The sequence below is a fragment of the Lingula anatina genome, chromosome 4 (genome assembly GCF_051362555.1).
Source record: "Lingula anatina isolate TDL-2025a chromosome 4, LinAna3.0, whole genome shotgun sequence".
Taxonomy (NCBI): domain Eukaryota; kingdom Metazoa; phylum Brachiopoda; class Lingulata; order Lingulida; family Lingulidae; genus Lingula; species Lingula anatina.
Window position 1 is genome coordinate 13,010,264 of NC_141770.1, and position 27,895 is coordinate 13,038,158.

The 27,895-nt window shown below is 37.1% G+C and overlaps 3 protein-coding genes across 3 annotated transcripts; 1 reads left to right on the plus strand and 2 right to left on the minus strand.

Moving 5' to 3' along the window:
• Nucleotides 1-3,904: 3,904 nt before the first annotated feature.
• Nucleotides 3,905-16,105, minus strand: LOC106156400 (DNA replication licensing factor mcm4-A). Its single transcript, XM_087011261.1, has 19 exons — nucleotides 15,961-16,105; nucleotides 14,813-14,931; nucleotides 14,552-14,596; nucleotides 14,160-14,345; nucleotides 13,607-13,767; nucleotides 13,057-13,263; nucleotides 12,376-12,610; nucleotides 11,494-11,736; nucleotides 11,008-11,116; nucleotides 10,323-10,454; nucleotides 9,956-10,044; nucleotides 9,602-9,704; nucleotides 8,239-8,415; nucleotides 7,804-7,897; nucleotides 7,037-7,191; nucleotides 6,592-6,709; nucleotides 6,102-6,343; nucleotides 5,401-5,611; nucleotides 3,905-5,001 (listed from the first exon to the last, which is right to left on the minus strand). Exons 2-19 carry the CDS (start codon nucleotides 14,901-14,903, stop codon nucleotides 4,906-4,908), a joined length of 2,694 nt encoding a protein of 897 aa, XP_086867387.1. The 5' UTR covers nucleotides 14,904-14,931; nucleotides 15,961-16,105; the 3' UTR covers nucleotides 3,905-4,905.
• An 87-nt stretch (nucleotides 16,106-16,192) lies between these two features.
• On the plus strand, nucleotides 16,193-19,858 carry LOC106179370 (malonyl-CoA-acyl carrier protein transacylase, mitochondrial). The gene is made up of 5 exons (XM_013562982.2): nucleotides 16,193-16,312; nucleotides 16,574-17,558; nucleotides 17,905-17,992; nucleotides 18,567-18,787; nucleotides 19,214-19,858. Exons 2-5 carry the CDS (start codon nucleotides 16,608-16,610, stop codon nucleotides 19,607-19,609), a joined length of 1,656 nt encoding a protein of 551 aa, XP_013418436.2. The 5' UTR covers nucleotides 16,193-16,312; nucleotides 16,574-16,607; the 3' UTR covers nucleotides 19,610-19,858.
• Nucleotides 19,859-20,750: 892 nt separating this feature from the next.
• LOC106179375 (ficolin-1-like) lies at nucleotides 20,751-27,440 on the minus strand. Its single transcript, XM_013562986.2, has 6 exons — nucleotides 27,108-27,440; nucleotides 24,791-25,096; nucleotides 23,936-24,069; nucleotides 23,192-23,288; nucleotides 22,651-22,815; nucleotides 20,751-22,356 (listed from the first exon to the last, which is right to left on the minus strand). Exons 1-6 carry the CDS (start codon nucleotides 27,415-27,417, stop codon nucleotides 22,112-22,114), a joined length of 1,257 nt encoding a protein of 418 aa, XP_013418440.2. The 5' UTR covers nucleotides 27,418-27,440; the 3' UTR covers nucleotides 20,751-22,111.
• Nucleotides 27,441-27,895: the final 455 nt, after the last annotated feature.

Below are 27,895 nucleotides of genomic sequence, written 5' to 3' on the forward strand. Positions count from 1 at the left end.
CGCGTTTCCACATTTTTTATGAATGACAGGTGTGGTAAATTGATTTTCATGACTTTTTGGAGAAATTGGTGACGGGTCATTTTTGGGTGATTTTGAGTGATTTTCGTTAGGTCCGGATATGGTAGTTTTCTTCAATTTTGGCCAGGTAGGGATGAAAAATTTTTTTCTTCAATATTGTGTCAGGTAGGTGTGTTTGGTCATTTGTAGTGAGGGTAAAGTACTGGAAGAGTGGTTGTGTCATTATTAAGGAAGAAATAGAGCAAAAACTCTCTCCACCCCCCCCCCCCCCCCCTCTCTCCAAATCCTGTTCTCAGGTGTGCTTTCTGGCAATCTTTAAAGCTGAAATTGGGGGCTTTAATGAAGTGATCCGGGCGCGTTTCCACATTTTTTATGAATGACAGGTGTGATAAATTGATTTTCATGACTTTTTGGAAAAATTGGTGACGGGTCATTTTTGGGTGATTTTGAGTGATTTTCGTAAGGTCCGGATATGGCAGTTTTCTTCAATTTTGACCAGGTAGGGATGAAAAATTTTTTTCTTCAATATTGTGTCAGGTAGGTGTGTTTGGTCATTTGTAGTGAGGGTAAAGTACTGGAAGAGTGGTTGTGTCATTATTAAGGAAGAAATAGAGCAAAAACTCTCTCCACCCCCCCCCCCCCCCTCTCTCTCCAAATCCTGTTCTCAGGTGTGCTTTCTGGCAATCTTTAAAGCTGAAATTGGGGGCTTTAATGAAGTGATCCGGGCGCGTTTCCACATTTTTTATGAATGACAGGTGTGGTAAATTGATTTTCATGACTTTTTGGAGAAATTGGTGACGGGTCATTTTTGGGTGATTTTGAGTGATTTTCGTAAGGTCCGGATATGGCAGTTTTCTTCAATTTTGGCCAGGTAGGGATGAAAAATTTTTTTCTTCAATATTGTGTCAGGTAGGTGTGTTTGGTCATTTGTAGTGAGGGTAAAGTACTGGAAGAGTGGTTTTGTCATTATTTAGGAAGAAATAGAGCAAAAACTCTCTCCACCCCACCCCCCTCTCTCCAAATCCTGTTCTCAGGTGTGCTTTCTGGCAATCTTTAAAGCTGAAATTGGGGGCTTTAATGAAGTGATCCGGGCGCGTTTCCACATTTTTTATGAATGACAGGTGTGGTAAATTGATTTTCATGACTTTTTGGAGAAATTGGTGACGGGTCATTTTTGGGTGATTTTGAGTGATTTTCGTTAGGTCCGGATATGGTAGTTTTCTTCAATTTTGGCCAGGTAGGGATGAAAAATTTTTTTCTTCAATATTGTGTCAGGTAGGTGTGTTTGGTCATTTGTAGTGAGGGTAAAGTACTGGAAGAGTGGTTGTGTCATTATTAAGGAAGAAATAGAGCAAAAACTCTCTCCAAATCCTGTTCTCAGGTGTGCTTTCTGGCAATCTTTAAAGCTGAAATTGGGGGCTTTAATGAAGTGGTCCGGGCGCGTTTCCACATTTTTTATGAATGACAGGTGTGGTAAATTGATTTTCATGACTTTTTGGAGAAATTGGTGAGGGGTCATTTTTGGGTGATTTTGAGTGATTTTCGTTAGGTCCGGATATGGTAGTTTTCTTCAATTTTGGCCAGGTAGGGATGAAAAATTTTTTTCTTCAATATTGTGTCAGGTAGGTGTGTTTGGTCATTTGTAGTGAGGGTAAAGTACTGGAAGAGTGGTTGTGTCATTATTAAGGAAGAAATAGAGCAAAAACTCTCTCCACCCCCCACCCCCCTCTCTCTCCAAATCCTGTTCTCAGGTGTGCTTTCTGGCAATCTTTAAAGCTGAAATTGGGGGCTTTAATGAAGTGATCCGGGCGCGTTTCCACATTTTTTATGAATGACAGGTGTGATAAATTGATTTTCATGACTTTTTGGAAAAATTGGTGACGGGTCATTTTTGGGTGATTTTGAGTGATTTTCGTAAGGTCCGGATATGGCAGTTTTCTTCAATTTTGACCAGGTAGGGATGAAAAATTTTTTTCTTCAATATTGTGTCAGGTAGGTGTGTTTGGTCATTTGTAGTGAGGGTAAAGTACTGGAAGAGTGGTTTTGTCATTATTAAGGAAGAAATAGAGCAAAAACTCTCTCCACCCCCCACCCCCCCCCCCCCCTCTCTCTCCAAATCCTGTTCTCAGGTGTGCTTTCTGGCAATCTTTAAAGCTGAAATTGGGGGCTTTAATGAAGTGGTCCGGGCGCGTTTCCACATTTTTTATGAATGACAGGTGTGGTAAATTGATTTTCATGACTTTTTGGAGAAATTGGTGACGGGTCATTTTTGGGTGATTTTGAGTGATTTTCGTTAGGTCCGGATATTGTAGTTTTCTTCAATTTTGGCCAGGTAGGGATGAAAAATTTTTTTCTTCAATATTGTGTCAGGTAGGTGTGTTTGGTCATTTGTAGTGAGGGTAAAGTACTGGAAGAGTGGTTGTGTCATTATTAAGGAAGAAATAGAGCAAAAACTCTCTCCACCCCACCCCCCCTCTCCAAATCCTGTTCTCAGGTGTGCTTTCTGGCAATCTTTAAAGCTGAAATTGGGGGCTTTAATGAAGTGATCCGGGTGCGTTTCCACATTTTTTATGAATGACAGGTGTGATAAATTGATTTTCATGACTTTTTGGAAAAATTGGTGACGGGTCATTTTTGGGTGATTTTGAGTGATTTTCGTAAGGTCCGGATATGGCAGTTTTCTTCAATTTTGACCAGGTAGGGATGAAAAATCTTTTTCTTCAATATTGTGTCAGGTAGGTGTGTTTGGTCATTTGTAGTGAGGGTAAAGTACTGGAAGAGTGGTTTTGTCATTATTAAGGAAGAAATAGAGCAAAAACTCTCTCCCCCCCCCCCTCTCTCTCCAAATCCTGTTCTCAGGTGTGCTTTCTGGCAATGTTTAAAGCTGAAATTGGGGGCTTTAATGAAGTGATCCGGGCGCGTTTCCACATTTTTTATGAATGACAGGTGTGGTAAATTGATTTTCATGACTTTTTGGAGAAATTGGTGACGGGTCATTTTTGGGTGATTTTGAGTGATTTTCGTAAGGTCCGGATATGGCAGTTTTCTTCAATTTTGGCCAGGTAGGGATGAAAAATTTTTTTCTTCAATATTGTGTCAGGTAGGTGTGTTTGGTCATTTGTAGTGAGGGTAAAGTACTGGAAGAGTGGTTTTGTCATTATTTAGGAAGAAATAGAGCAAAAACTCTCTCCACCCCACCCCCCTCTCTCCAAATCCTGTTCTCAGGTGTGCTTTCTGGCAATGTTTAAAGCTGAAATTGGGGGCTTTAATGAAGTGATCCGGGCGCGTTTCCATATTTTTTATGAAAGACAGGTGTGGTAAATTGATTTTCATGACTTTTTGGAAAAATTGGTGACGTGTCATTTTTGGGTGATTTTGAGTGATTTTCGTAAGGACCGGATATGGCAGTTTTCTTCAATTTTGGCCAGGTAGGGATGAAAAATTTTTTTCTTCAGTATTGTCAGGTAGGTGTGTTTGGTCATTTGTAGTGAGGGTAAAGTACTGGAAGAGTGGTTGTGTCATTATTAAGGAAGAAATAGAGTCAAAACTCTCTCTACCCCTCACCCTCTCCAAATCCTGCTCTTAGGTGTGCTTTTTTACTATCTTTAAAGGTGAAATTGGGGGCTTAAATGAAGTGATCCAGGTGTGTTTCCACATTTTTTTATGAATGACAGATGTGGTAGATTGATTTTCGTCACAATTTGGAAAAATTGGAGACGGGTCAATTTTGGGTGATTTTGAGTCATTTTCATTCTATCAAGAAAGGAGTAATTAAAATAACCTTCAAATTTAACTTTCTCTTTTACTTGTGAAACAGTTGTGCAGCATTCTGTTCTCTTGAAGTCCAGCTTGTTCGCATAATGTAAAAATCCAACTCATGAGCAGCTCTAGATTTTCACCTTTATTATATACCCATCTATTTTTTATATTATATACCCATCTCTTTTTTTACGTGACTCACATCCACAATAAAGGTTCACATACATTTTAGAGTCAATCACAGGTAAAGTGAACTAGTGAACAGAAAACTTCTTCTGACCGCAATTGTCCATATTATGTACAGGAGGAACTTCAACATTATCAGTGCCAAACACAAAGTGCCAAATACATAAAAGTAAAGAGTGGCTTTGGAGCCTGCTGGCCTTAAGGACCAAGAATCAGCCAACTTTATAACTTACTCTCTCTTTTTTTTTTTTTTTTTTTTTGTTAATGGATCTACTCAACCTGAATCGATCTTGCCTCCCTGGGAGTTTTACAACAATACATAATAGAAGTCAGCACTCTTCACAGAGCCATAAAACCAGTCCATAAATACACGTTTCAATATTTAACAGTAATATCAAATGCCTTGTATATGTACATTAGAGAAACGTTATAAGGTTCACAAAGCACTATAAATTCAGCAAGTATGTTATTGGCAGTTAGAAGAGCTCGTTCAAACATAAACACATATAACTCACAGAAATCTTCTTTATAACATTACCATAATGATATAACAGCCCGAGAATACTGTCAAAAGAGTCATGTAACTTGTTTCCTTTAAACAACTGATGCAACTGTTTAAAATATAATTGAATCTTACGGCAAATTGGAATAACATGTTGCAAAATAAGCTATATATATATACAAGACACAGCAACACATAGCAGGCCAGTCTGGCTATAATAATTTACCATCATCTTTAATGATTATGTTACAAATATGGCTTTAAAAAATTCCATCAGAAAATTTTAAGTTTTAAAGCAGGAAAATGACAAAAATATGCCATAAGTTGAATCAAAATGACAGGAAACAGTAAAACTGAAAGGAATTCTATTCCCTGAAATTTGTACAGTTCCTAATTACTTTTTTACTCATTAGTTTTTTGTTAAGTACCACAATTCTTTCTTATTCCAAAATTCTGATGACGTTGCCTGTCCGTAGAATGTAGCTGTCATCCTGGAGATCTTGCAAGGCCTCGTTGAACATTTCTTTGGTTATGAGCTGAAAGTGAAAAAATACTTCATGAAGGATATGATTAAACTCACACAACTGGGGCTCTTTTCCCGAAAAAGTGGACCTTTTACCATGAAACTTTCGTCTACTTAGATCAAATTTTACCCACAGGAGACTAGCATAAAGGGGGGTTCGTTCAAAACTCCTGGCAATTGGTTTTGCAAAGAGGTCTGCTAAAACAGGCATAGCCAGAATTTATAAGATGCCTAAACTTGAATAGTTTTTAATTTGTGTCTTAAGTGAGCAGCGATCCATTTTTTCCCATAATCAATACATTCCGAAATGCTATGAGATACAATTTAAGAATTATGATGCTGATTCCACAAAAGAGAAAAATAAAACTGTCCTTATCACATCTTGGTCCAAAGTCAGAGAAAGGTAACTTACTGCATCTGATCTCTCCCGTGTTTCATCAAACATCTTGCTATACTTCAACGTGGGCACTTTGCCTTTCTCCTGGATCAACTTCTTGACAGTCTGTGCAAGCTCTGCACGTCGTTTGCGGGCAGCCCCACTGATGCCTGTCGTTAGGATGGAGATATCTATCTTTCCTGTGGAGGGGTCTACAGCAGCCTGTTTCAGGGCTTCCCTGTGTAGTCTGAAGAAAATTTGTGATAATCTTAAATACTAGAAACAAAATATTTTATATCAGTTGGGTATATATACATATGTTAAAAAAAAAAAACAAAAAGCCAAGTTTTAAGTAAAATCATGGAATTTCAGTTTATGATTTCTTATAATTATAAAGCACATTAGCTCTTATCCTTATCATTTGCTTAAACTGTGACATATCCAGGTCATATGAAGGCAAAATTGTTTCTTTTGACATAAATGTCTATTAGATTTCAAAACTTCCCAGATGCAAAGTTGTTCTCTGCACATCTCTGTGTAGCTTTCACACGATGAAAGTGGACCATTTACAAAAATCCAGAAAATGTAAGTGCACCCCCCTCCCCACAAATTTTAAAAAATAATTTTTTGAAATAAATATCTGGATAAATCCAGAAAAGTCATTTCTGTAACTTTCACATACAAATTTCTGACCAGAACCCTGTCCACCTCCAGACAGACAGACAGACAGCACCCACCTTCTTGCCTCCTCCACATCTGACACCTCCACCACCTGACTGAACCTCATGCGTGCATGCGCCTCCGCCAGGCGTATCAGCGACTCCAGCTGGCGAGGGTATGCAGATACCTGGCCGCGTCCGCTACCTATTTTGCGCATGTCCACGTATGCCTGGATGAAGGCTTGTCCAGCGTCCTCGCTGATGGTAGGATGAATGTACTGCTTGGCATAGGAGAGGTAGTCACGCAGGAGACTCATTTGCTAGAAGACGGAGTAACAATATACAGTAACTCTTACTGCTAAGCCTTGAGGTTTGTAATCTATAACAAGGCAGCAAAGCTGTCAAATGTACAGACAAATAACAGAAAATGAGTTTGTAAACTATAAAAATATTATTTCTGAAGAGATAATATATAAATTATCCACACACTAAGAACATACCGATACACAGAATTACAATATTAACACTAATGTTTACACTGCATTCATGCACTCACACAACCACTTACAATGAACTCCTCTTCCTGTTGTTCAGCAGACTGATAGTACAGAGACACCAAGTGGTTGGCGAGGCGACGGTCAAACAATTCGTCCTGGGGGTCAAGGATGAGAAAAATAAGGTCAAACCTGAAATATCAAATACAAATATTTTATCTTGTGAAATAAAGCAGATAAACTCTTGAAAATTACAGATGTTATAAAAAATAAAACAAATAAATTAATAAAGTAATAACTAAAATAATAAAATTTAGAAAATAAATAAAGAAATAGAAAAGAAAGGAAAGGAAAAATAAGAGAGATGTACATACAGTCCAACATTAACCTTTTTTCTGGTATGCATACAACACTGTAAAGTAAAACTTGAAAATAAAAAATTTCAACCATGCTCAACAACTTTTTAAAACAAATCTGCTTTGGATGTTCTAACATCATTCAAAAGTGTACGTTTCCTACCTAGACAGCAGTGTATGTGGCAGCATGATGTTCTCTATGATGGTCTTATTCTTGTTCCACTGGGATTCCACGGGATTGGCTGCCGCCAGGACAGAAGTTCGAGCATTCAGAGAACATATGATGCCTGCTTTCGCTATGGAGAGCGTCTGCTGTTCCTGTAGTATACAGAAATTAACCAGTTTGTCAACATTTCAAACAAAACCTTCCAATAAGCATTTACTACACCAAGTGTGAAACCGTCATGGATCGACCATTCCCAAAGATGTGAGCATACAAACTGTAGCTCTTGTGATAGAAGCAAAATATAGTCGTTTCAATTTAATATTTTTTTCAAAGTAAGTGATTAGTATTATTATTCCATGGGATTGCCGCCAGTACAAATGTTTGCCCATTCAGAGAACATATGATGTCTGCTTTCGCTATGGAGAGCATCTGCTGCTCCTGTAGTTGAGAACATATGGTACAGAGATGAATTTCCCTTGTTTGTCAATATTTCAATCAAAACTCTACCAGAAGCAATTACTACACTGAGTGAGAATCGTTCACAGGAATACCAAAACCCAACAACATATTGGCATTCAGCTTGATGATGCTCTTGTGACAAGAGTGAAACATGGATTGTTTTACTCTTCCCAAAGTAAATGATTATCACTAGAACATTACTAAATAAAACCTTACAGCTCTATTAACTTACTTTTTAACATGCACAAGAAGGGAAAAAATCTTCAGAAAGATGCTTGAGTAACAGATCTCAACGTCACACTTACCATGACTTCATGCAGAACAGATCTTGTGCTATCGTTCATTTTGTCAAACTCATCAATACAACAAACACCATTGTCACTAAGAACAAGTGCTCCACTGAAATGAAAAGTTTTAAATTAGTCAAATTTTGAACACAAATGGACTCAACAGACAAACAGGAAAACCAGTTACAAGATTACAAAACTAGATGCATAAAACAATGGCTGGGACAGAAGAAAAAAAAAAGTCCAGGTGTCTGTTTGTATGTATGTAGAAATTTTATTAAATTTTAAAGAAAAATTCTGTATGTTTCAATCTTCCTATCAAATTACTACCAAATTGGTAATAAATTTTGCAGCAAGCATGATCACAGCGAAGTAGTAAGAGAGCATAACACAAGTTTATTTTTTCTTGAACATAACAAAAGCTGGCAGTCAGACAGTCACCCACACACTCACGTCTGTAGTACTAGCTGGTTGGTCTCTGGGTCCTTGGTGATGTAAGCTGTGAGCCCCACGGCACTGGACCCCTTGCCAGAGGTGTAGGTGCCCCGCGGAACCAGGTTGTGGACATATTGGAGGAGTTGGGACTTACTGGTTCCTGGGTCTCCACACAGCAGGACATTCAGCTCCGACCTTGGAGATAATATAGAAATTAATACATACATCAATAAAGGCAACATGGAGGGATGGATATAAAACTGAGGAATAATGAAATATGGATATCTGCACAGCAGGACATTCAGCTCAGACCTTGGAGATAATATAGAAATTAATAAATCAATAAAGGCAACATGGAGAGACGCATATAAAACTGAGTATTAACGAAATATGAATATCTGCACAGCAGGACATTCAGCTCCGACCTTGGAGATAATATAGAAATTAATACATCAATAAAGGCAACATGGAGAGATGGATATAAAACTGAGGAATAATGAAATACGGGTTTCTGCACAGCAGGACATTCAGCTCTGACCTTGGAGATAATATAGAAATTAATACATCAATAAAGGCAACATGGAGAGATGGATATAAAACTGAGGAATAATGAAATACGGGTTTCTGCACAGCAGGACATTCAGCTCTGACCTTGGAGATAATATAGAAATTTATACATACATCAATAAAGGCAACATGGAGAGAAGGATATAAAACTGAGGAATAATGAAATATGGATATCTGCACAGCTCCGACCTTGGAGATAATATAGAAATTAATACATCAATATAGGCAACATGGAGGGATGGATATAAAACTGAGGAATAATGAAATACGGGTATCTGCACAGCTCCGACCTTGGAGATAATATAGAAATTAATACATCAATAAAGGCAACATGGAGAGATGGATATAAAACTGAGGATTAAAGAAATATGGATATCTGCACAGCAGGACATTCAGCTACGACCCTAGAGACAATATAGAAGTACATCAATAGAGACTTTAAGGCAAGATGTAGAGATATATACATAAACACTTTAAAAAAATGTAGAAATTCATACCAGAAAATTTAGAAATATATATATATCAATGGAAACTATGAGTCAAGATGCACAATAAGATATAACACTGAGGATTGCTAATATATCAATATTCACACATCAGGACATACAGTTCCTAACTTCAGAGAAATAATTTTTTATAGGAAGACATTCAGCTGGAACATAATTCTCCACAAAGTGGAACAATCAGTTTTGAACAGGAGAGGGCATATTTATAGCCATTACCATGAGACAACTTGTAGAGGAAGCTGGGTGACAACGCTGCTGAAAATTTCCAAAACTTTCATGAAGTCTCCAAGCAGCAGCTCTCAACGTACCTGAACTTTCCTCGGCCAGAATTTGTGAAGTCTTTCCTTGTTCCTCCAAACAGCTGCAGAAGTATGCCTTTCTTGATGTCTTCATTTTCATAAATACTTGGTGCTAAAGGAAAGACAGAAGCAAGGCAATAATTTGATATAGTGCTGAATTATATTTAAAATACTTCATCGGCACTGTTGTGCATATTAAAAATTTAGATTTCATTTCCAGCTATCTAACAAGTGCTCTTGCATGAATACCATGGTTTATTCCACAACACAGCTTAAACAAAACCCAGTCTTACAGCAAAGTGTATCATCAGCTATCAATTAAACAGAAACAAAAGTATTTTCTCTGCCAGTTTGTATTCATACCGATGGCATGTGCCAGTCGTTCATAGATGTCTGGTTTCTTGGACAACTCTTGCAACTCCTTCACTCTCTCTTCAGTGTAACGAACAACACTGGAATTACAAATTATATGTAAGTATAATGAGCACGCTGTCAAATCTTATATTCAGAATGAAAGGGGCTGAAGACAAAACTACCATCACTAGAGTACCTATCTTTTAATATTTTAAATTTGAAAAATACTTAACTAAATTTCACTATTTGGTTCAAGTTGTTGATACATAATAATTTCTATTAATTTTTATTGTCTTATTTTTTTAACACCAAAAAGAAAAAACATAAATAAATACAGTTAAAGCCCTAATTAATACCAAAACAGCTAAAAACTCACTTCTCTTCTTCCTCATTGGATTCTTGTCTCAGTCTGTGGACGTCCATCTTGCGGTAGTGGACGACATCGATGTGTGTTCTGTAGACAGACTTCACGTTGCTCTGCCGGGGGTTGGCTCTGAGGGGGGTGGCCCTGTAGTATTAAATCATTTAAAGTTGTTACAAACACTAGTGTCAACAGACGATGACAGGTGACGAAAAATAAATACAAACACAATTGCCTATGTGTTTTAACAAAATATTAACTGCAACTTCCATTTTTAAAAATGCATTATTGCAGAAAATTTGTATAAAATTTGACCACATTCTTGTCGTTCTATTCACTCAGCAAAAAAAGTGTACAGACGAAGATTACATTAAGTAAATTCTCAACTCTATCCATACATCAAAACTATGCTCAAAATAATTCTAAATTCATTCCCTGTTAAAACAAGTCAATGTGCATATGCATGGCAAAGAATGTTTGGAAATGAACTACCCCTAGAAAACGAGAAGATTGAAAGAGTTTGCTGCAAATTTGCAACACATCTCAAAGTTTGCGGCAAGTTTGCAAGAAGTCGGCAAGAAGTCTTCATATCCTTCCAATTTTAAAATCTGACCTCATTTGCATGGTTAAATTCCTTCCTGCAAATTTGAGGCATCAGTTTGCAAGAAGCCTAAAATTTCACCGAGGAGGGAAATCTCACCTGTAGATCCCAGTAATGGTAATCCTGTCTCCCGGTGACACCTTGTCCACCAGGTCACTGTGGGCGTAGACACTGACCGTGTGGGGGGTCTGGCCAGGGGGCATGTCCTCTGCAAGGTGAAACAATGGTATTTAGTACAGAATACTTCTAATTTTTAGTATGATAAAAATTGATCTACATGTAGTCTCCTTTTTTTTCTTTACAGAGAGAAAAGACTGTTCAAAACAGAGTGGAAGAAATGCCTATGAATTTCAATTGTAATATACTTCAATACTAATTTCAGTTACTTTTTAAGTCCTCTTTCACACAGAGTAAATAACAAACAAATTTTGTTAATTTTTTGCTCAGCTAAAAGTACAAAGTCACTTTATCTGCACATCTGTTTTGTTCTTAAATCTTTGTGTGGCTTTTAAGTATGAAAGACAGAGATCTGATTTATGCATGAGCACTAACTAAATCAGCACTTTGATATCCTCATCAAATTACCTGGTGACTCCTGCAGTTTGACCTGCTGTTTATCAGTGAATTGAGACCTGTTGTGGACCAGACCGAAGGAGTGGTTTGTGTTACAGTTCTGGCACAGAGTGGGCTCAGCAATGCGTCCTCGGTCTATCTCCACGGTAACCGTGTTCTGGCAGACATAGCACTTGAAAAAGGCCTCACGCATTTCTGGCATGAGGGTGGAGGTCCTGATGACCATTCCACTGATGGTGATCAGTTGGTCAATATCTAAAGGGGGAGGGAAGAGGAGAATTAGAAAATTATGAAGGTTGGAGACTTAGACCCCATTCCCAGAGATTAGATCGATCCAAACTAGATCGACCTAACTCCCTGGGGGTTCACGCTAAATAGCTGATAGCCGAGCGGGCACAAAAGTTAATTACCCCCTTACAGCTTGTAGTAGGCGGGACAGATATTTAAGCCAGATTATCTGACAGTAATCTAGTGAGACTCCCCACAGGGATAGATCGATCTAAAATCTATGGGAATACGACCTTACAGTCATTTAAAAGAGATATATTCTGTTCAGTTTAAGTAAGAAAAAAATTAAAAGTAAAAAAAAGTAAACAAAAGTAAAAAATAAATAAAAACTAAATAAATAAAAAAATTAATAACTAAAAATAAACAAAGGCTTGATGTGTATGTCATAAAATAACCATTTTCTTCTCCGCTGGTGAAATTAAAAATTATTACTTAGTCTTATGCCTATGCCAATGCTATCTTTGAAATTTTCCTGATATGTGCATAACAATTCAAAAATCAATGGACATAATCTTCAGTTGCTCTTCACACATTTGTACTGCAAACCACTTTGTAATCAATAGGAAAACAATCACACAACCATATTTGAAAGGGTAAAAGTAGTACCTTCTGGATTTAGAGACCTCATATTCTTAGTCCTCTCACAGTTGTATGGTCTCACTTGGATCTGATGAGGCAGCTGTACATCTTGGTGGCGACTGAAGAACAGCTCGTTGACGGCCATGTCAAAAGTCGGGATGACCTCCTGGGGGTAGCAGACCAGCTGGCGGTAAAGGTCAGGGTCAAACTGGCGCAGGTGCTCGCAGTTGAAGTTCAGGTATGGTTCTCCAATCAGGGAAATCTGGGGTGGAGAATTATAAGGCTTGTTACAAATATCACTTCATCGAAATTTTGAAAAGGAATACTTAAAACATATAAAAATATCTGTCAAACTCTAATCAAACTGCTCTTTGACAAAAGTTAAGCAAGAAAAGAGTATTGACTTGCAGCAAAAGAAATAAATGAAAAAACAACATGTTTTTCAGGACCATGCCTCCTAAAAAAAAAGGAAAAAACAAATTTGCAACAATCTTAGCATATTCACAGGTTTTTAAAATGAAAGTATGCATACCCAGGAGGGGGAAAAAAAAAAAAGAAAAAAATCTGAAAATGGATTTTTAACAGATTAGGAACCAATTCTTAGGTCCTGTGTCTCACATTAAGCAAGAAAAGAGCATTGACTTGTGGCAAATGAAATTATTTGAAAACAACAAATTTTCCTCCCCAGGGTCCACCTCTCCTCCTTACCTCCTCCAGTTTCTGCAGATAATACGGCTCCTCGATGTCCATCCCTTCCATCCTTTCATCTTCAGCCACCTCGTGGTCGATAAATCTCTGCACAAACTGCGCGAACTTCTCCTTGCAGTGGCTGACCACCACGTCTGTCCCCCAGATGACCAGTTGTGGACCCGCGTTCACCTCAGATGACACCTCACTAGTGGCTTTTGATGCATCCTGAAAAAAAAGGCCCTCTTGAATTAAGTCTGCTGTTGTTTGACTTCCACTAAAACCCATTTTAGTTATTAAAAAAATTGAGTTAAAAATGCATCTTGATATGATTTTCTTTATTTAGCAGTCCCTGAAGATGACACTGTTAGACAAACATGCATAGTCAACTTTTCATAGCAGGCTAATCAGTTTTTAGTCAAGTCCAAAAAATTTAAGACTTCTTGTGAAACAAGCCTCTTGTGGAAGTTTGATATACAGTAAAGGCAAGCTGAATTTGAAGCAAGTAAGACTACATTCCATATAAACTACATTAAACGCATACCACATACAGTTCATAATTGAAACTCACCAAATTATCAGATCCAACAGGCACTGTTCGAAGCTTTCTGTCACTTCTGATGTCAGAGCGGGGTCTGATGGGGGTCCCTCCACCCCCTGGGGTTCTGGGTGTGCCCCTTGAGCTGGGGGTTCCATAATTGAGGGGAGAACTCAAGTCAATGTCACTGGTTCCTAGGGGAAAAAATGAAGCAGAGCTTTTAATTCAGCTTAGGAAAACTTATAATTTATATTTCTTTATTTTCCAAATTAAAATTACTATTAAAAGTCCCTGTCTTTTGACTGAAATACACAATAAAACAGCAGTGACAGTGACAGTGTAGATCCCTGATGCAGGCTGATACTCATAAAGCATTCTTCACTATGGTTTTAAACAGATTTTAAAATCTGGTCAGCAATAAAATATTACCCATGGAAATATGAAATAAAAAGTAAATAACATCATCAACCTGAAGTTTGTACTATATTTTCGAACTGAGAAGGCATCAGATTTAAAGGTAAAATCTACAGTATATAGACAATATATTAGCAAGGAAAATAAAAAAAGCACGTTTCACATCATGTACCTGTTGCTCCTTTATTAGAAGCACCTGGACTTGAGAACAGAGAAGTGTCCAAATCTTTGGGTGCCCCTGTAGGTGGTGAGGTGGGCATCTGTGCCAGTGGTGAAGTGTCCATTCTGCGCCGCTGAGAGGGCGGAGAACTGACGACATCCTCTTTAGCAGGGGTGCCTCGTGTACTTCGACGAGAGGCTGAAAGGGTAATGATAAAAATATCACATTTAGAAAATTGTGATGAAAAAACTTATCACTGGCTGACACTGGCAATTTGTCTTAGTGATATCCCACTGATGTAATTCTATTTGTCTTTAACTTTGTATTGAAAAATTACAGTGGCATCAGTTGAAAATATGTAAGAAGTCCTTCTTAAACTCAATTTAAGAAACATTTGTACTTACGTGTAGTTGGATTGCTGCCAGTTCCTCTGGCGCTCCTCCTAGAGGCTAAAAATACAGCAATTCACATTTCTTATTAATATTTTTTCAACTCTGTAGGGTACTATATATAATGACATGGGCAAAAAACACATGGATAATATCAACTTACTGTTTGAACATTCTGCTGAAAAAAGAACAACAAAAAAAAAAACTTACAAGTTAAATAGTTTAAGACATTGACCATATATGATATGGCTTTATGCCAATCAACATCAAACTTACGAGTTGCAGATTTGCTGGAGGCTGGACTGCTTGCCTCGGAGTCACGACCACGCTTACTGCGCGTGCTGCGAGGAGTTGTCGGCGATGACATGGTTCACAGCTACGATAAGACTGGGTTCCTTAAATATGTAATATTTTGATTTTATTAGTCTCCCTTAAAATTTAAAACTTGATATATTTAGATTAAAACTAAGTGGTTTAAACTGAAAAACTAACTATACATATGTATGATACTTGATATTGATAAATGTTTTTTTTTTTTTTTTTGTCCTTAATTAGACCATTAGAAGCTATTGACAACTGATTATTGACTGGTAGAGTATATAAAGTGTGAGACATTAGTAAAGTGACAAATATGAGAGAAATGGAAATTAACTCAATAAATACAGGATCACTGTGGTGTATAACATTGAAATTATCAACACGTATTTTAACTGAGTACCACACTGTGTAGTAAATACTACTAGTACATAACTTTAGTACTCTGATTAGCACGAAAATTCATGCGTTAGCACTCCTATTGACTCTGATATGTACTGGCTGTGCTAACTATAGTCAATAGGAGTGCTATTGCATGAATTTTCGTGCTATACTCTGATGAGTGATCGAATTATTACAGAAATGATATAAGTGCCTAATATCAATCGTGAATTAATTGTGTATTTGCAAAACATTTATGAAGCTTGTGTGCTAGCTAATATTCACTACCGGTCAACATAGTAACATATGATCTACTCAACCTGATGTCAGTGATGAATGGTTCATGAAAATTACTAGACTACGATTTATTTCCATGCAAGGATCAAGGGCCTTGGGTGTCAGGTCCATAAATGCTTCGCTTGTGTACAAATAACGATCTCTGAACTATATTTACACCAGGCTGATGGATATTTCTGCACTGTCAACTATTCAGTTAATCATAAAACTGACAGTGGCAGAAAGACAGTCGGCGGGGCACGATAATCTCAATGATATCATGATCAAAACATCTCACCTGGTTTTACGATCTGTGATTTAACTTACATTTAATAATTTACAGGGTATTACTAAATTAACGGAATACTATTGCCTGGCAGCATTCAACTCAGCAATAAGTTCCGTAAGATATATATTCATATAAAAGACAGCAACTAACGAGATTGCCTCACCTTTTGCGATATACAGCTTTGTCCACTGATCACACTCTTCCCGCCAAACAAATGCGCTTTAAATCACGTGTGGATATTCGCGGGAAATGACCGACCTTGACCTGTTTTTCTGACAAACAGCAACACGTTTTAATTTTATGAACATCTTGTTGTATATTTTATGAATATATACAGATAAACATATTCTATAAATCTTTGTGGTATTCTCTACCTTAACTGAATAATCTACAAACAGGTTAACGCAATTATATGTAACGACATTACGTAGTACCCATCTGGGGCACTTAAGCCATGTGGGAAGTTGGGCAAGAATTGCCAAACAAAACGTTTAATGACACAGAGAATCCTCAAGGTGTGTGGTTCAACAAATTTGCTTTTATTTAGCAGCATTTTAGTCAGAAGGGAAAGTCGGAAGTTAATTTACTTGTACATAAAGCTCTGAAATTTAGTTACAGCAGTGGTTTGTGTCGGTGATTTTTAGACTGGTGTTAACGACAATGCAGATGTAGCAAAAAAAAATGTAATACAGTTAAAGAGTTGAAGTTCATGTTACAAATATTTATTCATTGAATTGATTTATGAAGTGAAATTGACTTTTTTTATCCATTTCCAGGGCTGTAAAACAGATATCGATGTTCTGAGAAAAGATGACAATGCGTTTTTTAGTTCGGCTGCTGCATCAGAGATTCCACAGTATACTTCCACAACATGGAAGAGTACGGAATAGGGGTGGGAGTTTTATGTCTCCTTGTCATTTCACCAATGAGAAAAGGACAATCCTCACCAGCCCAGTCATTCTTTACCCACGTGGTCGGCACAGGCCACCGTCAGGGTCTCTCGCCAAACGTTCAGGCACTCGTCAGGACAGGAGAGCAATCTCAGATGATGAAAATAACAATCAGCGCAAAGCACCGGAGTCTTATAAGGGTTTCAGGAGCGAGGAGGGACTCAAGGAGGGTTGGGGCCTACGACAATCCTCTCCTTTCAATAATTACAATGTGCGAAGATCTAGAGATGCTGGAGCTGCTGAAAGAGGAATGGAACGATACAGCAGGGAAAGCCGTGAAAAATCTAGTGGTGAATTGAACACTTTACAGAAAAGTAAAAGAATCAGACCACGGCCTACTGAAAAGAGCATGAAGGCAGAAATTAACATGTTAGATATGGATGAGAAAGAGTTTTTTCATTCAGATTCGGAGTCCAGTGATGATGAAGATGAAGTGGAAGGGACACCATTATTTGATGCAGCAAAAGCAAAGTTACTTAAGGAAACCAGCTTTATACATGTAGCTGAAGAACAGCGATCAAAGCAAGATCAAACTGCACATGCATATAGACCTAACATTGACCCTCGGGAAACCTCTATCATTTTATTTCCTGGACAGGGCAGTCAGTTTGTTGGGATGGGAAAGAAGTTACTCGGCTACTCAAATGTAAAGGACATGTTTGAGATGGCCAATGAAATTTTAGGATATGACTTGTTGGAATTATGCCTCCATGGCCCCATTTCTGAGCTAAACAAGACTGTTCACTGTCAGCCGGCTGTGTTTGTGACGTCTCTTGCTGCTGTGGAAATGATGAAGGATTCTAACCCCAAGGTGCTTTACTTACATGAGATGAGGGTTTAGTTTTCTAGTATTTTAGTTAATTTTTATAGCTGGTTTGATATAAAATGAAAGCATTTTGAAGAACAGACTCTGTTAAGTTGGGCACATGTTAAAAGTTGAGAAACACTATTAAAGCTTAGTTAGTATTTCATTTTAGTTGATCAGATTGAATTTTTTTTGACTTGAGTTTTTCAAAACTATCAATAACAGCTGGTATGAGATGGGACTAAAATAAGACAACAAGAGTGACTTTGTGCTAATATTATAGTTATGTACAGACCTAGATAATATGTTGGTAAGAACTTCAACTGATTTTAACTGTGACTGTGTGTTTCAGGTACTGGAGAAGTGCATCACCACCACAGGGTTTAGTGTAGGAGAATATGCTGCACTAGTGTTCGCAGGGGCAATGACATTTGAGGATGGTAAGGATGAGGACATGGGCATCTTGGAAATTTCTGTCCCAAAACATACACAGAGTTTTTGTTCCTATGCACATTATACACTAGGTCATTTTTGAAAATTTATTTATTTATTTGTTTGTTTGTTTGTTTGTTTGTTTGTTTGTTTGCTTGTTTGTTTGAGAATGACAGGTTTATTTTGGACTGGTGGAGGACCCAGTTTTAGCTTTTAAAGCTCAGATCACATTTTGACTGAAGTTCTTTAAATTTGTGAAACTGGCCTCTAAAGTTTTTTGTTTCCTGGCCAAAGGCAGGTCCTTGGCGCATGTGCTCTTAGTTATTTGTGGAAGTATTGTGAATGCAAAACTCCTTTGTGGATTATTTGTGCCTTCCTACTCCATGTGTTGTTATAACTTAACTCCTTCATTGTTATCCTCTTGCAGTTTCCATCTCTTTAATATTTATTATAATAGAATAGAATAGAATAGAATAGAAGGCAGAAATAGCAAGAAAACTAAGGTTTTCTGTTACTAAAGTATTTTATTTCATGTCTTTGCTTGGTCAAAAAACTGTGCTGCACTGAATTGTTTTATTTCAGGTCTGAAATTGGTCAAAACCCGTGCCCAGTTAATGCAGCGTGCATCTGAGGAGGTTCCAGGGGGCCTAATGACGGTATTTTTGTGGCCCAACACCGAGTTAGGAGAGGCCAAGCAAGTTGCTATGGAGTTCTGTCGCCAGAAAGCTGGGATTGTCAACCCAGTGTGTAGCACTGCCAACTACCTGTGCTTTAATGCCAAGGTTCTGGGAGGAAATATAGAGGTGAGGATGAAGGCCATTACTCAGAAGTCACGGGGTAAAGTTTAAAGAAAAAAAATCACTGAAAAGTGTTTAGTAAAGAGGTACCAATAAAAAAGGCTGCCACCAAGGTAGCCCATATCCTAAAACAATGACAAAAGCACAATCTATAAACCTGTTTTTGAGTAACAAGTTTTTTTTTCAAAATGGTGTGGGGAATGCGTAAAATTTACGTATGATGACAAAAAAAAAAGTTGGTTTCTGGTATTTATCTTTAGTCAACAGTTTTGGATGGAATTAAACCTTTGTCAATATTATATTTTTCTATATGAAGGTGTTACACGCATTGTATATCTTTATGTCCTTGTTTATGTGGAAATTGGATTGAAATTTTAAAAAAATGTATATTAACCAAAAAGCAATAGTGATAAGAAACACTCTTTTTTCCAGGCTTTGAAATTTATCGAAAAATCAAAGAGTGTTTTCAACATCCCCCGTGTCAAGCCTCTCCCCGTCAGTGGAGCATTTCACACTGCCCTCATGAGACCCATTGCCCAGGAATTTAAAAAAAAACTGGATGGAGTCAAGATAGGAGTTCCTCTCATCCCAGTGCAGAGTAACGTGAATGCCAAAAGATATAGAAAACCTGACGTAATTAAGAAAATGTTGGTGAAACAGTTATATTCCCCAGTCAAGTGGGAGCAGATTATGCAGACATTATACGCACGACCCAAAGACTCGGCATATCCAGACACGTATGAACTTGGGCCTGGAAAACAGCTGGGTACGTTACTGAAGTCTGTGTGTCAGTCTGCACATAAAAACTACATGGACACAGAAGTATAGCAGATATGAGGAATAGGATTACAGGGTGCCATGTCTGACCTGTCAGCAACAATTTTTAAGGGTGGTTGGGGGTGGTCTATTACCAAAAACAGTTGAACTTTTTTCCCACTTAATTGACGTAACCTAAGAAATGGTCCGGAGTTGGAAGGATAACTAGATAAACAGGATATGTACACATAGAACATGCATGTTTGGAACAAATTAAAATGCGGATAGTATACTTTAATAATAAAATGGCTTATTCTTTAACATTGTGCATTCCATTAAAATCTCTATGCACCTTACAATTGTTTTTAAATTGAAGAACTTAATATTAAAATCTAAAAGAGCTAAATAGTACAATATAAAAGAACTAAATATTACAAACAATAAAGATTTAAAATGACAAAGTTTACAGCTAAAAATGACAAGTTAAAACTTAATTGTAATATTACAGGTATGTAGTTTATCTAGCTATATAAAATTTTAATAGTTAAATATTGTCAATTAAGACAAATAGGATGTATAAGAAGAAAAACTACTTGATAATCAATAATAAGCTGTTCTAAAATATAAGCCTTTAAAAGTATCTTACAAATATCCTTGTCGCCTCCTGCTCTTATTTAACTATTCCAGAGTTTGGATGCATATACTGTGAAAGCCCTTTTTTCAAATTTACCAACTTTTTTCCGTGAAACAGCTTGTTCTAAGAGTAAGTGGCTAAAAGTTGAAGACCTAGTAGCCTGCCCTTACTGAGGTGGCTTAATGTGCATTGAGATATAGAGTTGTTTGTTTTCTGTAACTGCTTCAAAAATTACATGTAAAACTTTAAATAAAATAAATACATGATACAGCCTCATATTTGAATATATGCAGTTTCAGATTGCTTAAATTGAAATATGGTATTTTATTTGAAAGTGGGGGGGGGGGGGGGGGGGGGGGGGGCAGCTGCCCCCCCCTGGAAATTGGGGTGCAAAAAAAAATAATTGCAAAGGTATAAAAATAATTGCAAAGTTGGTATCAATTCTGTGAGAAAAGGCACTCATGACCACTAGACAATCATTCAACAATCTGTTTACAAAGGTGCACTGTTTTTAGCCAACTCAGTTCATGCCAAAAAGCTCACCCTCCCTGAGGGAGCTATCCCCCAGGCCAATTGGCGTGTTGTGTTGAAAAAATGACTGTACTTATGGCAAAATGAACCCACAATTTCTGACTTCTGATTGACCAATAAATAACAGTTAAAATGCACCAGAATGCAGTATTATACATACAGTTTTTAAAGAAAATTTTCCACACCATGGGAGGGGGACACCCCCTCCCACACCCTCCCCCCTCGGGGGCTTCGCCCCCTCGTGTCCGCTTAATGCTCCCCCTAGCATTTTGCTCAGGCTACGGCCCTGCTTTCAGACAAGAGGGATTTGACAAACGAGCATGTTGTATAACAAGGCAGCAAAGCTGTCAATTGTACAGAAATAAATAATAATAAAAAAACGCACAAATTAGTTTGTCAATTACATGATGCTTAACTTTGCACCAAGGGTAACATGGAAATTTAGAATAAGTAACAGCAGAGGGCCTTGAGCCTTTCAGAGATAAAAGTTATACATTAAAAATGCCATTGAGTACAACTGATTAAAAAAAATGCATTACACAAAAAATAAAGACGAAAAATTCTGCTGATAGTGCACAAAATGGGGCAATCGTCAATATAAAATGTTTAACAGCAGAATTATGACAAAATATTTTAGTACTAAGCTGAGTCACGGTGTGGTGGTGATCTTTCAGGCACTTGAATGAAAGCAATGGTAAAAGTTGTATTAGTGTATGTGAAAATTAATCACCACTTATTTTTCGTTATGTACAACAGGTATCATGGACATTCAGAAAATGTTAATATAGCACTGAGCTTCCGTCCACGGGATTTCAAAGTCACGTATTGAACATGCCAATTTGTGAAAATAAAGTTCAGAAAAGATGCATAACTTCAAGAAAAAAATATAATCAGGCTGCCTTTCAAACTCACATAATGCTTTACAGCTTACTCACCACCAGTTTTTTTTAAATATACTTAAGGTATTGAGGATATTCATAAACTGTTACAGCATACTGCTCATGCCCATGAGAGTTCCAAGTCCTACACTAAAAGAACCATTCTGTGGAATTTGAAAGTACACAAAAACTGCATACTTCAAGCAAAATAACTGAACTTGACCCGTATTTTATTTATATTGATCAGTTTGGTAAGTTTTAGTACAATAGGTCAAATGTTCTATAATTTTACATATAATCTCTGAAATGACACAGCAACAGCAACGGCAGTAAAGGTGAGGCGAAAGGGCATACATTTTCATTCACAATAACATGTTTTCCTTGGAATCACAATATACTCGATTCACCTTGGACAAAGTAGGCAATAACAGGTTAAATCTGAATTGAAACACTCTTAATTGTTTTGTGTTAATATTATGACCAAATTTTGCCCGCTGTATTGATTTGAAACAGACAGACACCAGAGCTCAACTAAAAGTCAGCAGGGCGGATCTTCATCTCGGTGGTCTTCAAGGAATGGTGAGTTCCTCTAAAACCATACCAATTGACGCCATCAGCGTATGTTTCATGGTGTCCGAGGAGATACTGACCGTTCAAATTGGATGAATGGCAAGAATAATACCACCAAGCTCCCTTGAATGTCTGCGAACAGTTCCCGTTATTATCTCTGTCTTTTGTTGCAAAAGTATACCCACGGTGAGCATGGAGGGAATCGCCTGTAAATTATTGTGACAAGCAATAACTGCACTGTTCATGCGGTTGTGAGTAAGATTCTTTTTTTACAGGTTGTGTTTAAAGCATTAAGGAAAAAATCAAAGAATGGCTATTTTGGAGAAATTGATGTGTTTTACGAAAATGCTTGCGACTTCTTGTCAAACTAGACCACTGCGACATTACTTTTCCATTCGGCGTAGCTTCTCGTCGGCATGCTGCCAATTAATGTTACAGTGATTTCGTCTTAGGTTGTCTTTATTACCATATTTATACAAGCACTTATTAAAGGTACTCACCCGCGTTTCCAGAATAATTTCCCAATTTTAGCCGGTATTTTGTCGCTTCCGATGAGATCCCAAAGTGGTCGTATTGGGCGAAGGCCCAAATGCCTGCAGCGTCTTCCATGTCGACACGCAGCTCATAGTCGTCTTGGGAGGTGAGAAGATACATCTTGTTATTACCTGGAATAGGGCGACATTTAGGTAGACATTTAGGTAAACCGGTCTTCGCCTGAGACAAAGCATTTGCATGTGTTCATTCATCTTTGTGAAGTGTGTATGGTTTTGGACATTTTGGTATGTTCTGACCAATGACTTGTGTTAAAAAATAGAGTTCTTAAAGGAACTATAGGTGAGAATATTTTAATACGTAGAGATGACAAAAATTAGGTCTAATTATAAATTATCTTACAAATTATTAGGTCTATAGAGGTAAATAGTATGGCACCAATTTTATCGAATCTTTAAATTGGACATATTTTGGGTGCAATTAAATGCTAGTGCACAAATAAGGCTTATTAAACCTATTAGCAGTTTTCTCATTCAAAATTTGATATACCTAGCCAATGTTCCCCGCTCAGATTTTCAAAGCCATGTTTGTAGTCATTCCAGTCTCTGTAGAAGTCCACGGAACCGTCCATGCGTTTCTGGAACAACTGAAAGGTAAAAAGAATAAAAATATTTCCGATGCGATTAATTTTCTCATGTTTTATGTGTTTAAATAGAAAGAAAAAATTAATCATAGGCCCAACTGTCCTTAAAGGTACATACGAATCGAGCATCGGTGGAGCGTGGATTCCCAGTAACACATGTAAACCACTTATACTAGTTTCATATACGACTCAAATAAACTCGAAATGCCAAGGGATAAACTGAATAGATCACTCGATCAGCTATAAAAGAGCTTTAGACTGCTCCTTTTTTTAAATTTTTGGTTGGAAATTTAACCTACTTTTGTGACCTACTTTTCTGCCCCATTGAAAATCAGCATAGAATGCTAACAGAAAAATCTGTTCAAACATCATTTTTGGGTAAAATTAAACAATGCCTTTTGGTAAATCTCTTATTTATACTACATGAAACTATATGCTGGCATTTGGTCCGTTTTTGTGACAAAAATTTGACTTTGTATGCATCTTTAATTAAAACCCTTAACGTGATGACTTGACAGTTTCCGAAAAAAAAAGCCCACTAGAAAATCAAAATATATATAAAAACAATAGCAAATACAGAAATGATGATGACTTAACGAATACATAATTAATACAAGGTTAATCAATAAAAGTTAAAATTCAAGTATTACCGTCCATCCTCCTCCATCAGTGGTCATGTCACAGAAGACTTCAAATGAATCTGCACTGTCTGCCGGGAGAATCTGATACACTCCGTTCCTCATCACACCACTCCTGTAGAGTTGTGCACAGTCCTTTCTGCCTTCTAATAAGATAATAAAATATTATATATAAGAAAATACAATTGTTGACTTTGGGCGAGTCGAACATAACCAAGCAGTGGTCGAGACACAGTGTTTAAAGGGATAATAACTCGATCTTCGTATGATGTCTATATTTCACAACAAAAACATTGTAAACATCTCATAGAAATATAATATATTCTATTTTACCACAAAAACAGCAGTTATAGCTATTATTCCGATATCTGAGCCTGCCATCCATAGATGGCTATATTCTGTAATAATCTCTTAAGAGATTAGTACAAAAAAAAAAAAAAAAACTTTTTAGAAAAAAATCAGGGACTAACTTTGAATGTAGACAGGATTCATTAACCATTGTAAGTATGGAAAATTGTTGTTTACTCCAGGAAAATTCATTTTTTTGGCCAAAAGGAACAGTTATTACCCCTTTAACTGTTTTGTTACATGATCACGAATTTTGAAAACGAGACACATCAATTGATAACTTTTAAAAGTTTATTGGTGTACTAGTACCGGTAAAACGGAATGCATGGTATAAAGTTAAAGAAACCACACCTATCACATTGTAACATCACACGTGAAAACGACAACATAAAACAAGTCTACTACTTTAAGTATTTCGAGTTCGTCAACATTTGCGAAAATGTCCATTTTAATCAGTCTCTTAATTCATCTCTTAAACCACTTAATAGTCAAGAGTCAGACAAAATGCCGAGAACTTACCATTTGTGAACTTGGATGTTACCGATGCGTTGTTGACCCCTACGGGCTTGGTACTGGTTGACGTCAGCTTTAATGCGTAATTAACGTCAATTTTTAGATCTGCTAGAAGTGACGTCACATTATTGCGGTAACCTGGGTCGGCCAAGGTCAGTTTGGTGACGTAGTTACTATCGTCATCACTAGCCTCCTTTATGTCTAGGGTAAAGGTTTGGTCAAAGCCGCCATCATGGCCTGCCACCCAGGTGACCAATATGGTGTAGAGCTGCGTTTGGGTAATGGATAAAATGGCCGGTGATTGTGGTGGACCTACAAATTAACAAATTTATGTATTAATTTTGATTTTAAGTTTAACGTTAAAACGGTTTGCCTTCAAAACGCACATCCTTCACCCAACCACCCCTGAAAAATTGCTTTTTCTTTGAAAATTCATACTAAAATTTCCAGTTTCTGTATGTATTATACAATAAATATCTAACCTATCACATACTTGTGTCCACTGTCAAGCAAAAGTAAGCATAACAGTGTCTGTATCTTCTGCATCTTCCCTACCAAATGCCGCCATATAGTTTCAAATACTATTACTTAGACAAATACCAAAGGATATCGTTTCATTTTTTGCCCGAAAAGTGATCTTTGAACGAAGTGATTTATTCGGTTTATCCCTTGGCATGTCGACTTAATTTGAGTCGTGTTAGTAAGGCCACACTTTTTTATTTTTATGGATGACATCCTCTGGGTACCCCAAAATCGGTGCGAGAGGGCGAAAAAAAAAAAAAAAAACAGTCCAAAAAAAAAAAAAAAAAAAAAAAAAAAAAAACTGCTTAAGTAAAGGAATGCTGTCAGTACACAGCTGGAAACACAAATTTAACCACAGAAACACGTATCAAACTAACAATATGTCTTTATCCATGCTCTCAAAATATTAAAGCATTGTGAATACTTCGTAGAAATGTTTAAAAAATGATGAATTGATATACTTCATATTACCAAATCTATTAAGGTTATTTCATGCATTCATTTGGTATAGCAATCAATAAAACAAATATCAATCAAACAGTGCGTCTTTATTTGTATTCTCAGAATATTAAAACATTTTGAACACTTCACAGAAATGTTTAAAAAATGATGCAAAGATATGCTTAATACTACCAAATCTATTAAAGGTCATTTCAGACGATGCCATTTTGTCAACTTCAACTCACACGAAGCAGCTAAACTGTCAGGTGGCCTGTCCGACCTTCAGCCCACCAAATACCTCGACGCCCTTGTCGACCCTTTTTTCGCTACAGAAAACCTGGTATTAATGTGCTGCTTTATACAGAATTTCACAGAAATGTTTCGGCCGCCGCCAGCCTTTCGCACAATTGTAAAAAGGTGATATCTCCATGCCCAATATCAATGGCATACCAATCCAAAACGATGGCGCCCGTTCTCTTGATGACTTTTATTGTTGTGTAATTTGAAAGTAACCCAGAGATGAATTTGACAGCAAAGTGGCCGCATTTCCACGTGGCGAAAATACGCATACGCAGAAAGCTCATTTCCTTGCAAATTCAATAACAACGTTTGCGACAACCGACTTCGTTGGGTGCTGGGGGGGGGGGGGGGGGGGGGGGGCTTTTTTTTTTTTTTTTTTTTTGGAGAACGGGCGAAAATCCGTGCGCGCGCAGGATGTCATCCATAAAATTAAAAAAGTGTGGCCTAACTAGTAGAAGCGGTTTATAAATATGCGTTACTGGGAATGCACGCTCGGTTGAAATGTATGTCTGATTTAAAATTCCCCTAAAAATGGTTACACTCTCCTGGACATTTGCTTTTAACACCATGTAAAGCTAGACTTGTTACAAACGGTGAAGATTCTTATAAAGGTGCTGCACCAAAGGAATGGAATTTACTTCCACATTTACTACACAGGATAGCCCATCTGGACAGTTTTAAAAGGGAGTTCAAGACATCTTTTTATGAATACATTTTTTATTTATAACTTTTTAAAGGGATTTGATGAATTAACCCCTATTATTCTATATTATTTAAATCGATTTGTTTAAAACAATTTTTTCTTTTCTTTTACTAGGCTTTCATAAATTCTTTATTCACATTGCATTGTAAAGTCTACCGAACAGATTGGATTTCAGACTCTTAATAATAATAATGATAATAATAATAATGTTTCGACGGCTTGTTAAAAATAATTTTTCAGAAAGACCTTTTGATCTGGATAATATTGAAAACTAAAGAGATAATTGAATATAACCAGTAAATAAGTAAAGATATGGATCTACTTATATAAAAAGGAATTATCACTTTGTCGACTTACCTAGATTTGGGTTTAGATAAACCCAGCCACTGTCAGCAACAGGAACAGTCCGATCGTCATCGTGGATCGTCTTGTCATTCATTTCACAAATACTACTCTCCTTATGGTAGTTTGCAGAGAGGCACTTCGCAAGTCCTAGGTTTAGACAGACGAAGGCGCAATGTGATTTTGATTCTACGTGATAAGCTGCCGGCGGCGCACCACTGAAAGAGCCGTTGGCCAATCTGAAACCATCTTCTTTTTGAAAAAGCATTTCTTGTAAAGCAATGCAAGGTGCTGGGTTAATCACAGCGAAAAGAAAAAGCGTCATTGTGTCATACAGTGCCTGCAGATTCATTTTGTGAAGTAATACAAACTGAAATGTTCTATATCGCCTAGTCAAATGCAAAGTACTAACAAGGAGTTATAACTCCTTGGTACTAATGATTTTGAAACGCGTCCACTTTCTTCTGTATCTCCGTTGATAATAGTGACATAGATAATAAAAATTCGTGGTCATTTGAAAAAAAAAAAAACGTTTGATGATGAATTGTATCCCGGTGAAATGCATTAATAATTTCTGATCGGATAGTAATGGCGTGACTAAAAGCAATGTGTACAGACACCGATGAAGGTAATTAAATATATAAAAATTTCATATCTCTGTTGTAGTAATTATTTGTAAATGTCATTAGAGTGGCAAACTGAAATTTGCCAACAAGACAGCAGAATTTTTGATGTTTATGTGTACCTTAAAATTTAACCCATGTTCTACCACTACTTTTCGACCACTACTGTCTCCATTTGCG